Source organism: Callorhinus ursinus, unplaced genomic scaffold (assembly GCF_003265705.2).
Source record: "Callorhinus ursinus isolate GAN/ISIS: 27379988/994484 unplaced genomic scaffold, GSC_fseal_2.0 scaffold2, whole genome shotgun sequence".
Lineage (NCBI taxonomy): Eukaryota > Metazoa > Chordata > Mammalia > Carnivora > Otariidae > Callorhinus > Callorhinus ursinus.
Window position 1 is genome coordinate 69,337,809 of NW_027397064.1, and position 15,152 is coordinate 69,352,960.

The 15,152-nt window shown below is 36.3% G+C and overlaps 2 protein-coding genes across 11 annotated transcripts in view; one reads left to right on the forward strand and one right to left on the reverse strand.

Moving 5' to 3' along the window:
* Positions 1 to 11,074, forward strand: part of LY75 (lymphocyte antigen 75) — a 133,093-nt gene extending 122,019 nt beyond the window's left edge. Inside the window, exons 36-39 of the mRNA XM_073883641.1 lie at positions 3,185 to 3,301; positions 4,343 to 4,516; positions 5,890 to 5,916; positions 10,783 to 11,074. Coding sequence (XP_073739742.1) covers positions 3,185 to 3,301; positions 4,343 to 4,516; positions 5,890 to 5,916; positions 10,783 to 10,985 — 521 coding nt within the window. The 3' untranslated portion in view covers positions 10,986 to 11,074. The remainder of the gene's footprint in view (positions 1 to 3,184; positions 3,302 to 4,342; positions 4,517 to 5,889; positions 5,917 to 10,782) is intronic.
* A 3,444-nt stretch (positions 11,075 to 14,518) lies between these two features.
* The window catches only part of MARCHF7 (membrane associated ring-CH-type finger 7), a 50,533-nt gene continuing 49,899 nt past the window's right edge, over positions 14,519 to 15,152 (reverse strand). For all 10 annotated transcript variants that reach the window (XM_073883683.1, XM_073883677.1, XM_073883679.1 and 7 more), the window contains one exon: positions 14,519 to 15,008. Coding sequence is in view for 2 of the 10 variants with exons in the window: in XM_073883670.1 (XP_073739771.1) it covers positions 14,940 to 15,008 (69 nt within the window). In the remaining 8 variants the exon portion in view is untranslated. The remainder of the gene's footprint in view (positions 15,009 to 15,152) is intronic.

Below are 15,152 nucleotides of genomic sequence, written 5' to 3' on the forward strand. Positions count from 1 at the left end.
TTTCTTATTTTGCAACATTTACCTTTAATTTATATGCTACCATTATAATAGAAAAAATAAATATTTTCAGCCTTTCCTTTTTGTGATTTGTGAGCTGTGTCACTAGCTATAAAAAGAATTAAAGGGGCGCCTGGGTGGCTCAGTGGTTAAGCATCTGCCTTCAGCTCAGGTCATGGTCCCAGGGTCCTGGGATCGAGCCCCACATCGGGCTCCCTGCTCCATGGGAAACCTTCTTCTCCCTCTCCACTCCCCCCCTGCTTTAAAAAAAAAATTAAAGACCCAGATTACATCTCAGCAGGTACTGTCACTGGTAATGCATTGTAAAAAAAATTTTCTTGAGCACATGCATTCTTCAGGGACTTATGAAGTCATTTGTTAAAGAAAATGAAAGTGTGTCTTATTTGCCTGACACAGTAATTTAAGTTTATACAGTATTTAATTAGATTACAGGGTTAAGAATCATTAAAGTTCCATTGGCTGCCACAAGGTCAAAGAAAAGGATGAAAACCTCATCTCTGAACACTTAAGCCTAAACTATGACGTAGTTAAATACTTCCCTTGAGAATTTTTCTAGAGTGGCACTTTGGTTACGTTTCATACGTGAATACAAGTATCAGGGTAAAACAGTTGAAAAGTCTGTGTGACTTTTAACAGACAAGCAGCTGGAAAGGATAAGAAAACCATCACAGAGTTTTTAAAAATGGAGATAGGACTCAGGGAACCTTGTGAATCCTAACTTTGGATTAAAGTATTATTAAGCATTTTAAAGGCCAGTCTTATTATTTTTTTTCTTTTAAAGATTTTTGGTAATTGCACAATTTATGCACGATCACTAAAAAATGAGAAAAACATGTGCAGATATTTTAAAAATAAAACAAAATCAGGGGCCCCTGGGTGGCTCAGTTGCTTGGGCATCTGACTCTTGATTTTGGCCCAGGCCATGATCTTGGGGCTGTGGGATCAAGCCTTGCATCAGGCTCCTCGCTCAGCGGGGAGTCTGCTGGAGATTCTCTCTCTCCCGCTCCCTCTGCCCCTTCCCACCACACTCTCTCCCTCTAAAAGAAATGAATAAATCTTAAAAGTAAAATAAATCAAAATCACCCTAAATTGCACCACCCTAAGGAAATGTAATGACTGTTAACATTTTGGTAAATAGCCTAGGCTTTTCCCCCCAGGGAAATTTATAAAAAATACTTTTTTTTTTAATGTATAAGAAAAGGGATCGTGGTTGGCAAACTGCCCTGTAATCTGCATTTTCCCTTAAAAATGTCTGTGGCAGTAAAAATACAATGCATATTTCCTAATCAATGGCCATTAATCTGGTATATAGAAATTCCATAACTGATTTAATTAATCCTCTAATATTGGCTATTATTTTCAATCTTTCATTGTCATTATTTTCAATCTTTCATTGTCATGTGATAACCATTAATAACTGTGTTTATTTGAGCACAGAGCCTATGATTGTTTTAGCGTAATTGTTAAGGATTGCTGGGTCAAATAATGTGTTTTTAGGGTTTTTGACACATCTTGCCAAATTGTTTCCAAAAAGGCTGTACTAATTTTTACTCCACCTAAACACTTATGAGTTCCTATTTTGTTATACCCAAGGCCAGCACTGTTTAATCTGTAAGCCTGGAAGTCTGCTTATTTTAATTTTCATTTCTTTATCAGTGAGATTGCATTTTTCACACATTTCTTGTGTTCCCTTTGCTTCTATGAGGGTGAATTATTTTTTTACAGTCTTGAAACTAAATTTTTTTTTCCTTTAAGGTGTTTGCTTCTTTATTTATAATGGAGCTTTAGTCTACCCAGTTTGTGATTTTTTTCTTTAATAATACAATATGCTTTGGGGGAGATTTTTTGGCCCTATAGTAATTTTCTTTCCCCTGTAGTTAAATTTCTTCTTTTGTACAAGCCCCTTTTAAAAGATGTAGAAGTGGTCACCTAATACAATTTTTTTTTTACCATATCAGTATGTAACAGGAGCTCTGTCTTTTCCATTTGTTAACTTATGAAAATCATTATCAACTTTAGCACGATGTCATAAATAGAGTAGCCTATGATTTAAGCCTCCTATAATTCTCAAAGTGTGGTCCCTGCATCAGCAGCAGCGGCATCTCCTGGAACCTGTTAGAAATGTAAATTCTCAGGCCCCATCTCACTCTGGCTGAATCTGAAACTCTGGATGTGGCCTAGCACTGTTTTAACAAGCCGTCCAGGTGATTCTGATGCTTGCTCAAGGTGGAGAACCCCTGAACTAAGACAATATTCTGACATTTTCAGGAGCCTTTGTTAAGTCAGGATGATTTTGGAAGCATGTAGTTTAAGAGTAGGCAAGGCTTCTTCCTCGTGTCTCCGTGTAGTTATATTAGTTGTAGTACAGAAAGTGGGATGTTTAATTTGCAAGAGAGATCTTTGTCTAGGTTACGAAGCAGGGTTAAAAGGGCTCTCGGAAAGGTCATGTCACTCCTGGCAGTTATGGGGTGCTTAGACTGTAAGGACGACAGCTAATGTATGTGACACACACAGATGGCTGCTGGTCTTGGCTCTGTAATTGTGCAAAAGAGCCCCAGGAAGGATCAACCATCTAGTGAGAGCGAGGACCTCCTCGCTCAGTTTCCCAAAGCTGGCACTTTTCTAAGGACCACAAAGTTAGGGGAAGGCGCAGGGCTTTGGGCAGCAGGCACAGGCAGACAGTTAAGGAGGCCGGTCAGATACCGTTGCTTGAGCTTCACAGGGTCTTGGGAGCTGTTCTGGCAGGTTTGCCCTCACGGTTTTTAGTTCTCCTGGGTGTGGTCAGAGCTTGGCCTCCCTATGGTAGTGCAGTGAGGACAGGAGAAACCATGAGGGCTAGAGGAAGAAGTCATGGGAAAGAGTGAAGTTGAGAGATGCAGAAAATGTGTTGATTGCTCAAGCCTCGCATGAGGTTTTGTTCCCTTGTCTGTAAATTACCGACTCTGTGAATGAGAGTATAAAATGGTTCTGCCCAATTTATCCCATTTTACTTTTCTCATGAGTATATTTTCAGAAATGTGCATATTCTCAAGCTGAATCTTAAAAAGGTGTAAAAGTGTAATGTTATTATAAGTATTATAATAATGGATAATTTTCATATACTTCATGTGATTTTCATTGATCCTGGAAACATGCTTTTTTTTTTTCTACCTAAAAATAATTCCAGGAGCAGACATGGTAAGCATACATAATGAAGAAGAAAATGCTTTTATACTGGATACTTTGAAAAAGCAATGGAAAGGCCCAGATGATATCCTACTAGGCATGTTTTTTGACACAGATGGTAAGTAATAGTTACCCTTGTAGGAAATCACTTTTTTTAAATGGTAAAATTGATGACTTTGAGATTCTTCAGTTCTCTAGTTCAGGTTGGTGTTTCCTGTGGTGTCCGGGTATTGTTTGTTCAGTGTGCATTCTGTACCCAGTACATGACGTGTATAGTCTGACTGCAGCTTTTCCCTGAGCAGCTCAGTGTGTTTCACACAGAAGAATCAAAGTTGATTCTTTTGTCTGGATTAAAATACGGTTCTAGGCTCAGTATTTTTCTAATATGGTAGGGTCATAAATATTAGTGTTTGTGTCAACAATAGGATAAAGGTAATTGAACTATCAGAGCAATATTATATATTTAGTGTCCCTGTAGAAAACAAAAGTACATACATAATTAATGAAATGAAACTAAGTTTACTATTAATATTTTAATTTTCTTGGCTATTTCCCCATGAAAATGTTATTATATTCTTTTCAAGAACTTTTTTTTTTTTTTTTTTTTTAGAGGGAGAAAGGGGGAGAGAGAGGAGAGAGAGAGACTCCCCAGCAGGCTCCATCCCCAGTGCAGAGCCCAACACAGGTCTGGATCTCATGACCCTGAGATCATGACCTGAACTGAAATCAAGAGTCAGATGCTTAACCAACTGAGCCACCCAGGTGCCCCATCCATAGAACCTTCTTCAACCAATATCTTTTTTTGAAAAAAAGATTTTATTAGAGAGGAAGAGTGAGAGCACAAGTCGGTGCAGGGGTAGAGAGAGGGAGAGGCCGACTCCCCGCTGAGCAGGGAGCCCGATTTGGATCTCCATCCCAGGACCCCGAGATCATGACCCGAACCGAAGGCAGATGCTTAACTGACCGAGCCACCGAGGCACTCCTTGAACCAATACCTTTGATGTGCTTGTACACAAGATACATTCTTCCTAATTTAAATCCTACAAGGAAAAGTTTTGACCAGACATACCTTAGTAACTTCTGACCTTTAATCCTAGACCCTTTTCTATGGCTCTAACAGTTTAAAACTCATAACGATGAAAATATTCTTAACTGACAGATGCAAGTTTCAAGTGGCTTGATAAGTCAAATGTGACATTTGATAAGTGGACAGACCAAGAAGATGGTGAGGATCTAGTTGACACCTGTGCCTTTTTGCACACCAAGACAGGTGAATGGAAAAAAGGAAATTGTGAAATTTCTTCTATGGAAGGAACCCTTTGTAAAGCAGCTAGTAAGTATAACTGAAGACTTTTTTTCCATTCCTAGAGGGGTGGGGAAAGTAGGGCTGGTTTTAAAATAATTTTCTTTGGGACAGTTATGCCTCAATAAATTAGAGTGAGTAAGAAAGATTTCAGAACATATTAGGATGGTTTGCTGTCGAGTCTCTCAGAAGTCAAATGTAATTCTTCACATTTCAGAGGTAGGACCTAGATCATGTGAACCAGTCACACTTTTATCCTATCTTATACTTAGCCTACAAGAAGTTAAAAATTTCTTCTGTTGTTTGATGGAACCCTCAGTTTCCTTCCATTTGATTTAACAGAAATGGTTAAGAATACTTTGACTTCCAGAATTCTAAAGTTTACTACAAAGAATTTGACCCTGTACAAGTACTAACGTCCTTTGTTTAGACAAATGAAGAAAAACTGCATTGTAGTTTTTAATTTATCCTGGATTAAAGTGTAATTTTTCTTCTGACCTCTCAGAATGCTTTTCTTTTTTCCTTTTTCCCAAGGGGTGAGCTCTGAACCTGGCCCCTGCCCCTCTACACACCCACCACTCCCAGACTCCAACCATCCCCTCCTCATCAGAATGCTTTCTAATGAATATAATTATTGTGTCCCACAGTATTTTGATGTTATTGTTAAACATCAAAGTTTATTCTAAGTTTTAGAATTGTTTTCTCATTAAAAACACTTAAAATTTCAAAATATGATTTTGGGATGCCTGAGACACATTGGCCATTTCCGCATTTCGCCTTTTTAGGATTTACCCCCCTTCTACTTCTACTGTAAACTAAAGCTATTTTTCCCTTTACATTTTACTTTTTTTTTTTTTTTTTTTTCCTCAGCAGGGTTCTTAACTACAGTTTATAGTGACTATATTAAGCTTCTCACAGTTTTATGGTAGAATTCAACTTCCAGTTTATTGGGTTTTTAAAAAGTTGGTTCTTTTCATGTATGAAGTCTCAGGGCACCATTATTATAAACCAAATTTTTAAACTGTGACTTTGAAACATCAGAAATCGTGAACAAATCCGTACCATTAAGATCACAGGTGCACACTTTAATTTTACTAGCTTTGTTTTCTATACTCTCCTGCCAAAATTCTGTTTTCTTCACCTCATCACTTTTTCTTGAGTTACCTAATCCTTTTCCACCAACCAAGCTAATGCATTACATTAGACCTCTATATCTTCTTTAAAAAAACAAACAAAAAAAACCTTTGTTCAAAATGGAAAACACAATTGACCAAGCAATAGAAATATGGATAATATTAAGCTATTAAATAGGGGTTCATTTTTAACTATTCTGAAAGTGTTTAAAGGCAAACATAGAATGAAGCATACTTGAATTTTAATTTTAATTTTCTTTTTTATTTTAGTCCCATATGAAAAGAAATATTTATCAGGTAAGAGTCTTTTGTTAAAAATTTTTCCCACAAGTAATATTAAGATTCAAATGTTAAAATATTAAAGACCCCTTAAAAATTAATTGTATAATATAAAGTAGAACAACTTTTGTAAGAATTTAGAAAGGTCTCTTAGTTTAGTAATGACTTTACATTCTAAATATAACTGCAAGTTATGAATTTTTTATTTTATTTTTTTTAAAGATTTATTTATTCATGAGTGAGAGAGAGAGAGAGAGGCAGAGGGAGAAGCAGGCTCCCAAGGAGCAGGGAGCCCGATGCAGGACTCGATCCCAGGACCCTGGGATCATGACCTGAGCTGAAGGCAGATGCTTAGCCATCTGAGCCACCCAGGCGCCCCAAATTACGAATTTTTTAAACACCAAAAACTATTTCCCATTGAATTCCATTGTTTTTGTAGGCACTCTGCAATCTTTTATTTAAAAAAATTTGACCTCATAGTTGTAACTCATGAAGCATCTGTCTTAAGGGTTTACTAAATCCATTTTTTTTAAAGAACAGGTAATATATTAACATGGCTCAGAAAGCAAAATTATAAGGCAAACCCTGAAAAGTCTGTCTCCCAACCTGCCCCCACCTACCCTATTCTATCTTTCTCCTTACTGCGCACCCATTCAGTTTTTTCTTTAAATGAATGTCTTATTTCTTTTAGCCAAAATAAGCAAACTGAGATGTAGGACTTATTTTGCCCCTTTTATTCACTAATATATTTTAGTGAATATATCTCTGTATCATTACCTATAGATTGAACTTCTTTCTTCTTTACAACTGAATACTCTTCCATTGTATGGATATGCAGTTATTTAACCAGCCCCAGATCCTTCTTAGCTTGTTTCCAAACATGTGCTATTACAGCGCTGCAATGAATCTGCCTTGCACAAATACATGTTATCTAAAGATTAGATTCCCTGTAAATGGGTTGAAAGTGGATACAGAGCTTGGATCGATATAGTAAAAGGAATTGCACCATTTTGCATTCCCAGAAACAAAGGGTTACAAAACTTGTGGATTTTTGCCAATTGGTTGTATAATTTTTAATCTATTTTTTTTTTTAGAGATCGTGTGTGCATGTGTGGGGCGGAAGGGGCAGAGGGAAGAGGGAGAGGTAGAGAATCTTAACAGGCTCCATGGTCAGCGTGGAGTCAGACACAGGGGTCCATCTGACAACTGAGATCATGACCTGAGCCAAAATCAAGAGTTGGACACTTAACCAAGCCACCCAGGCACCCCATTTAATCTCTTTGAGGTATAAGTTGCACAGATCTTAAGTGTATAGTTTGACGGTTGCCTCTGTAGACACCTGGCTAACTCTAGCTCTCAAATCAAGATACAGTACATTTCTGTTACATTAAAAATGTCCCCCATGCCCTTTCCCAATAAATGTAGCTCCTACCACCATCTATCCTAGTTAACCACTATTGAGTTCTATCGCCATAGTTTAGAGTTACTTGTTAACATAAATGTAATTCTACTGGCTTCTTTCAGTTTTTTTTTTTTTAAGATTTTATTTATTTATTTGAGAGGGAGAGAATGAGAGACAGAGAGCACAAGAGGGAAGAGGGTCAGAGGGAGAAGCAGGCTCCCCGCCGAGCAGGGAGCCCGATGTGGGACTCGATCCCGGGACTCCAGGATCATGACCCGAGCCGAAGGCAGTCGCTTAACCAACTGAGCCACCCAGGCGCCCTCTTTCAGTTTTTTTTTTAAGATTCACCCATGTTGGGTATATATTGTACCTATTTTAGTGTTGCATAGTATTTTATATCACAATTTGTCCAATCTCTAGTTATGTGTATGTGGATCATTTCTAGATTGGTACTACTATGGTAAGAGCTGCTTGTGAACTTCTCATTTGGACCTGTTTTGTCACTCTCCTGGAGTACATTCCAAAGAGTAGAATTGCAAGGTCATAGGATAGCTAATACGTTTAGCTTTTATTAGAACCATCAAATAATTTTTCAGTGGTTGAACTGTTACATTCCTGCTGTCAGTGTATGCAAGTTCTGTTCACTCTACACATCCATCCCATGAAAGTCAACCTGATTTTAGCCATTCAGATGTTATGTGTAGCAATCTGTCATTTTAATTTTCATTTCCCTGATGAATAATGTTAAACACTTTAACACACTTATTAACCATTTCAATATGTTCTTTTGTGATACGCCTCTTCAGGTTTTGTGTCCTTATTTCTAATTGGATTGCCTTCCCGATTGGTAGTTTTTTTTTTTTTTTATTCTGGATATGAGTTGTCACATGTATCGTGGATATTTTTTCTCTCAGTTTAGGGCTTGCTAGAACCATGATGGAAGAGGAGGAAAGGAGTGTTTGAGAGTTCATGTAGATATTGGAGAATCATGTTCTCACTCTTCCATAGGAATAAATATAAAAAATAAAAATAAAAAATGGGCGCCTGGGTGGCTCAGTCATTAAGCAGCTGCCTTCGGCTCAGGTCATGATCCCAGGGTCCTGGGATCCAGCCCCGCATTGAGCTCCCCGCTCTGCGGGAAGCCTGCTTCTCCCTCTCCCCCTGCTTGTGTTCCTTTGTCTCTCTCTGACAAATAAATAAAATCTTAAAAAAAATCAAAAAGAGCAAAGGGGCACCTGGCTGGCTCAGTTGGCAGATTATGTGGCTCTTGATCCTTAGGGTAAGTGAGTTCAAGCACGTTGGGTGTAGAGCTTACTTAAAAAAATAAATCAAGGCAGGCACCACTTCATAGCCATTAGGTTGGCTATGTACAAAAACAAAACAGAAAACAAGCGATGGCAAAGATGAGAAACTGGAACACTTGTGCATTACTGGGTAAGAATGTAAAATGGTACAGACAACAGTATGGTAGCTTCTCAAAAACCTAAAAATAGAAATACCTATGATCCAGGAACTCCACTTCTGGGTATATACCCGAAATTAAGTGAAAAGAGGTATCAGAGATGTGTACACTCACGTTCAGAGCAGCATTAGTCACAATAGCCACGGGTGAAGTTGCCAACCCAAGTGTCCATCGACAGATGAATGGATAAACAAAACATGGCTATGTAACATTTAGCCTTAAAAAAGGCAATTGACACATCCTGCAACATGCACAAACTTGGAAGAAATTAGTTGCTAAGTGAAATAAGCTGGTCACAAAAGGACGAATACGATTTCATTCCAATTATATGAAGTACCTGGAGTAGTCGACCTTATAGACACAAGGTAAAATGCTGGCTGATGGGAGGGGCGGGAAGAATGGGGCGTTATTGTTTAATATATACAGTGTCTCGGCTTTGAAAGATGAAGAGTTCTATGGATAAATGGTGACACAGCACAACAACGTGAATATACTTAATGCTCTAGAACTGTCAACTTAAAAATGGTTAAGATGGTGCATTTTGTGTATTTGACATTAAAAAAACTGAATCAAGAAAAGCCGTGTAAGCATGTTATTTTAAGCATGGAGGCAAATGACAGAAGTTACCAGGAATGGGAATGCAGGATAAGCAGTAGGGCAGGAGGAGCACAGGATTTTTGTTACGTATCTTGTAGAACTATGAATTTTAAGCTATGCACATGTATACGGCGGGTGGGGGGGGGAGAGGATATATGCAGACAGAAATGTGTAGAAAAGAGTTGGTAGGTCTAAGTGGTTCTCAAAACCCTATTAGGAATAGCTGAAAGATCTGGAAACATTTGATCCAGAGTGGACTCTGAATTCATTAAAAAATACGTATTTCATAAATGTTTAACTACAATGTGCCCCACTTTCTTGATACACATTTTTTTATCTGAGGGTCTCCAATAAGAATACAACCCACACCTTAACAAATTGTGACCACTACAAACTTTTTTTTTTAGGACCAAAAAGGAGAGAATTCAGCTGTGGCCATTTACCCAACTCCTCCTGTGTTATTTTTTTAAAGAAGCCTGTCAATATTTTAAAAATATCAATGGCTCTCTCTCACTTTAACAAGTAACTTTTGGCCAGATTTTCTTTGCTAATCTTTACATTTTATCATTTTAAAAGGCATAGCTTAAAGGAGGATATAAGTACATTCGAATAACCATAATGTAAAAATACATCTGTAAAGAGAAAATAATTTGAGATTTCTTGGACATACTTTTGGGTGCTACTAAATGTAATACAAATAACCTTCCCCGCAAAGCATTTACCTCCTCCTAACTCCTAAACTGAGTTAATTTCCCTGCACTTACTGAAAGATTACAAGGGTTTTGAATAGCCAAGAACTGTTAAGGTTGAACATAACTAAGGAATATACACAGATACTTGAACAAAAAGAAAAAAAGGGCGCCTGGGTGGCTCAGGTCATGATCTCAGGCTCCTGGGATGGAGCCCTGTATCTCCTGCTCAGTAGGGAGTCTGCTTCTCTCTCTGCCCCTCCCTCAACTCACGCGCTCTCAAATAAAAAATCTTATTAAAAAAAGGCGGGGGGAGGATACTCTTATTGCCATTCCTGTTTTCAGTGGAACAAATTTTAAATGCCAAACACCAGATGAACCAATAAGCCTCATTAATGTAAACAAACCTCTAAAGACAACTAGTCTTGAAAAGAGCAGTAAATATAAAGTAAAACCCAAGGGAGACAAATAGAACTGTAGTATACCCTGAGTGTAGGTGCTTTTCATTTTAGGATCTCACAGTAGAGTGGCAAATTGTAAACCTTGGTTGAAATCTTGAATGACAGTTGTTCAAGCTAAGAAGCACAATAAATGTACAATTTTTTATTTTTATCAATGTGGGAAATCCTTAAAATAGGCAAATATGTACATGATGAAACTGTATTTGTGGCTCCCCCAAGTGCAATACCAGTAAGTGATTTCCATATACATATATTTTGTCTTTTCCTTTTCAGATAACCACATTTTAATATCAGCTTTGGTGATTGCTAGCACAGTAATTTTGACAGTTTTGGGAGCAATCGTTTGGTTCCTGTACAAAAGAAACTCGGATTCTGGTTTCACCACAGTTTTTTCAACTGCACCCCAATCACCTTATAACGACGACTGTGTTTTGGTAGTTGCAGAAGAAAACGAGTATGCTGTTCAATTTGACTAAGATTTTGGAAATCTCAAATTAAGGCATCAAATACTTTGACGGTGATTCCTGTGCAGGATTTTAATGTAAAACTTGGCAATGAAAATTAGTTTTTATGGTTTATTTCCTTATTCCAGTAACATTCATTATTCTCATGTAATCACTGTGACAAAAATTGATCTTTAGGTTCTCATAAGAACTTATAAAAAAAATAATCATAGATATAATTTAGTACTTTTAACCACTTCCCTAAATGCACCCTTCACTTGAAACAGTTTAAATAAAGCCCAAAGTAGTAAAGCAGATAAAAATAAAAACCCAGTCTACTGCTCTATCTTCCTTCCCATTTAACTGAACCACTGTGGGTTATAGGTGAATTAAAAAACAAAACAAAACAAAAACAAAACTCTACCTACCACTGTAGTTTTACAAAGTTTTACAAAGGTCTTTACCAGTTTCTATGGGAAATAAAAGACTGTTAAATAGATCCACATGCTATTTACTATGGCAGATGATTCCTCTAATATATTTTATCTTCCTTTTTGAGTTAGATGTAGAAAATATTGTAGATTTTAAGGAGCCCATATTCCACATAATTTTACAATTTCATTACTTTTAGAACATCACTTTGGAGAAATAGTATTTAGCACTGATCACAAATGGTTAGAACTTCAGGAAAATTTCATACATTTTTTGCAACAGGAAGGTTACAGCTATACCAGGAAGGTGTGGAGGTGGCTGGCAGCAAGACTAACACTTGAACCACGGAGCCCCTTTAAGGATTCTTCTCCTACCACCAGATCTGTTCCTATCTAAGGTACCTCATGCTCTCCAACTACTGAGGAACCAGCCATTCAATGACATGAAAACTATGTAAGCAAAAACTCTAGAAAAACACTACATACTACCGTAGTGGTGATGCTCAAAGTTTTCAGTAAATGTACATTTTAAGACAAAGGTGAAAATCATTTTGGGGGTAAAAAATGAAAATGAAAGCTCAGAAGCAAGAGTGGTTTTCCTTACCCTTTACAGCTTAAAGATAAAGAATATGCAGAGTTCACATAAAATTAGATTTACTCTATTTAGAAACTTGGAAGCTCAAGGAAGTCCTCTCTCTCCCTAACCCACATGCCATCAGTTATGGGGAATACTTAAGGGAAGATACACTCTCTCTCATGCTTGACCAATGGCAACAAAGTCCCACACTGGCACTATGAATAACATCCTTCATCACAACTGATGGCACTCTTGTTTACTGACACAGGAAAAACCATGAAGTGATGACAGGACTATACAGTGTGGCTATGTGGTACTAAACGAGCAGATGTTACACTAGCTGTAGTACACAAAAGAATTATAATCTGTAAGAGCTTTAAACTTCTGAGATCTTGGATATTGTCTATTTTATTACTGACAAGCTATTATGAGTGGTACAAATAGTAAACAGACTGGAATTCCTTTTTTTATTCAAGTTCTACCAGTCCTTTAAGAACTAGAAGTGATCTTAACTCTTCCTTAAACTTTTCTCTAATAGTCAAATTTCTACAATGTCCAATATGGTAGCCACACGCTACATGTGGCTATTTAAATAAATTAAAATTAAATATAACTTTACGTTCAGTTCCCTAGTTGCATGAGGCACACTTCAAATGCTCAAAACACGTGTGGTTAGTAGCTACCATACTGGGCAAAACAAATTATAGAACATTTCCATTATCACAAAGTTTTGTCAGACAGTGCTGCTTTAAAATCTCCCCTTCTACTTAACTCCCATACAACTAATTTTCTTCTGTTCATTTTGGTAACTTCTACCCAGTGGTAGCTCTTCCAAAATGGCTGCTTTAACTTGATTTAATTTTCCACATTTGATTTCATCTTTCAAGTAAGTTCTTAGAGGTCCCTGGTAGTGAAGTAGTAAATCTTAATTTTCTTCATGTATCAGAACATGTGTAACCAGCCCTTGTATCTATTCGGTGATCCACAGCTAACTGGAACGTTCAAATCTGTATTTATTTTTAACATTAAGAATAACAAAGTTTTTGTTTACATTCAAAATGTATAAATTTCTTTTTTGAACATCCTGGTTCTAGCTAATAAGGACAATATAAATTCTTACGTTTGGCAAGTATCTAGAGAGAACAGTATTACAACTTCATTTTCCTAGGAATTTGCATTCTACAATTTGTAGTGAATAGCATATGGTCTCTATTTGTTTAAGGTTTAAAAGTAACAACCAGTAAAAAGACTTTCCTTATTCCCTCTAATTCATACTTACAAGATACTGGAAGCTTATACAATACTGAAATATGAAACAGTAAGTGGTACTAAGGCACTAATAATACTATAAAGCTCAAGCCACTGTGTATCTGTCATTAAGCATTTAATATAACAAAACTATAAACTGCATGCCAATGAAATGTTTTCTATTTAAATCTTTAAATAAAAAGTTTTGTGGGTTAAGCACAAGATACTTAATTTTCATGCTGAGTTCTATTAAAAGTATCAATGTTTCAAACTCAAAAGCATCCCTAAAGACCTGACAATAGATACTGAAACTGGCATCCTTAAATTTTGTATTTTTCCTTTAATGCAAAGGTAACCTGTGAGTTGAGCAAATGTTTTAGTAACAGTTATATATTTTTATATGAAACAGTATTTTATTTAATAAAGTTCTTGGCTCTAAGGTTTGAAGTCTACTCTGAGCACCAATTTAAAAGGAAACATTTCAAACTATAAAGTAAGTAAATCAATCAGTATGCACTTTATTTCCAGCCAAGTTTTTTACATTAAGACCAACAAACTACGTGTGGGCAAACTGTTGATTCACATTTCAGAAATTACATGGTTTCTACTTAGGTTCTGAAAATGTAGTTCGTTGGCGTAACCTAAGACTTTATTTAATCTGAAACCACCTGAAGGTGTTTAAAAGTGTATGCTAAGGGTGTTGACAGAGGAAATATACAGTGTTATGAAAGTATACACAACTCATGACCACAGTGTAGATCTATTCATGGTGAATAGGTAACGTTCATCTGGTCTCCAAAAGTCGTGAAAAATATTAAGTCACTAAATAAATGCTCAAAATTACCAAGGAACAGTTAAAAACGACCAGGATCCAAACAGGTTATTTATATCATATTTATCTATAAAGAAGTGACAACACTAAAAAACACATTGAAAACCAGTGTTTTAAACTTTAAATGTGGGATTAAAAATATTGTTAACTTGAGATTGCAATAATTTTTTTCCCAAATAGCATTTGATGGGCAATTCTGATATATTTTACAGCTGTAATATTCCTAAAAGGAATATCTACATACTATGGCCTATCAAATATAATCTGCATTTTGCAAATCAATATAAAAGTTTATCCATCATTTATACATTTTATACTTATATATTTTTAAAAATTAGATTTTATTGCTAAGTGAATTTATAATTCATATTAAATTTGGAAACCTAATATATATGCTTTCATAACTTACTCCCCAGCTGATTTTTTAGAAACACTGGAAGCAAATGATTATGAAAATGTGACTGCAACGTGTAAGGCATTTTGAAAGGAAAAATAGGTGCCATTTGCCATTTTTATTTCAAAAGCATATTTTGTCCCATGTTTTTCACTAGCAAGAGACTAAAACATGAACCTTTTTTCATAAATATGACTACAGTAATCAGAACACAAAAAGAGTCATCAGCATTGCTTAGATATCTAAAACAAGGGTAACACTTTCCCACTCACCTAAAAGAAAAATACTTTTTGATTACCAGTTTATAAACATCAGATTCACTGGCCATGTTAAAAGGTCCAGCAGAATTTTAATTCAGCAATACTTGAGAATGAATATACACACACACACACACACACACACACATATATATAGTCAATGTATTCAATAGGCATTCCCCCACAAAATTAATTCATATTTAATTGCCAGTTTTAATAAACACTTGTTCACAGATCATCCACTTGTCTTATACGAAGTTAGGCAATATCAAATGTTCTGTTATGGTCTCCATCTTCTTCGGAATCATCCTCTGAAGCTGTTGAAAGAAAACAGGATGATCAAGAATGATTTTAAGGGGGATGAGAATGGAAGTGTAAATATGAAGCCAGAATAGCAATGACTTGAAAAATAAAACTCCCAATTTAGTATACTGTTTGGTCAAAATGTAAGTTATGACAGG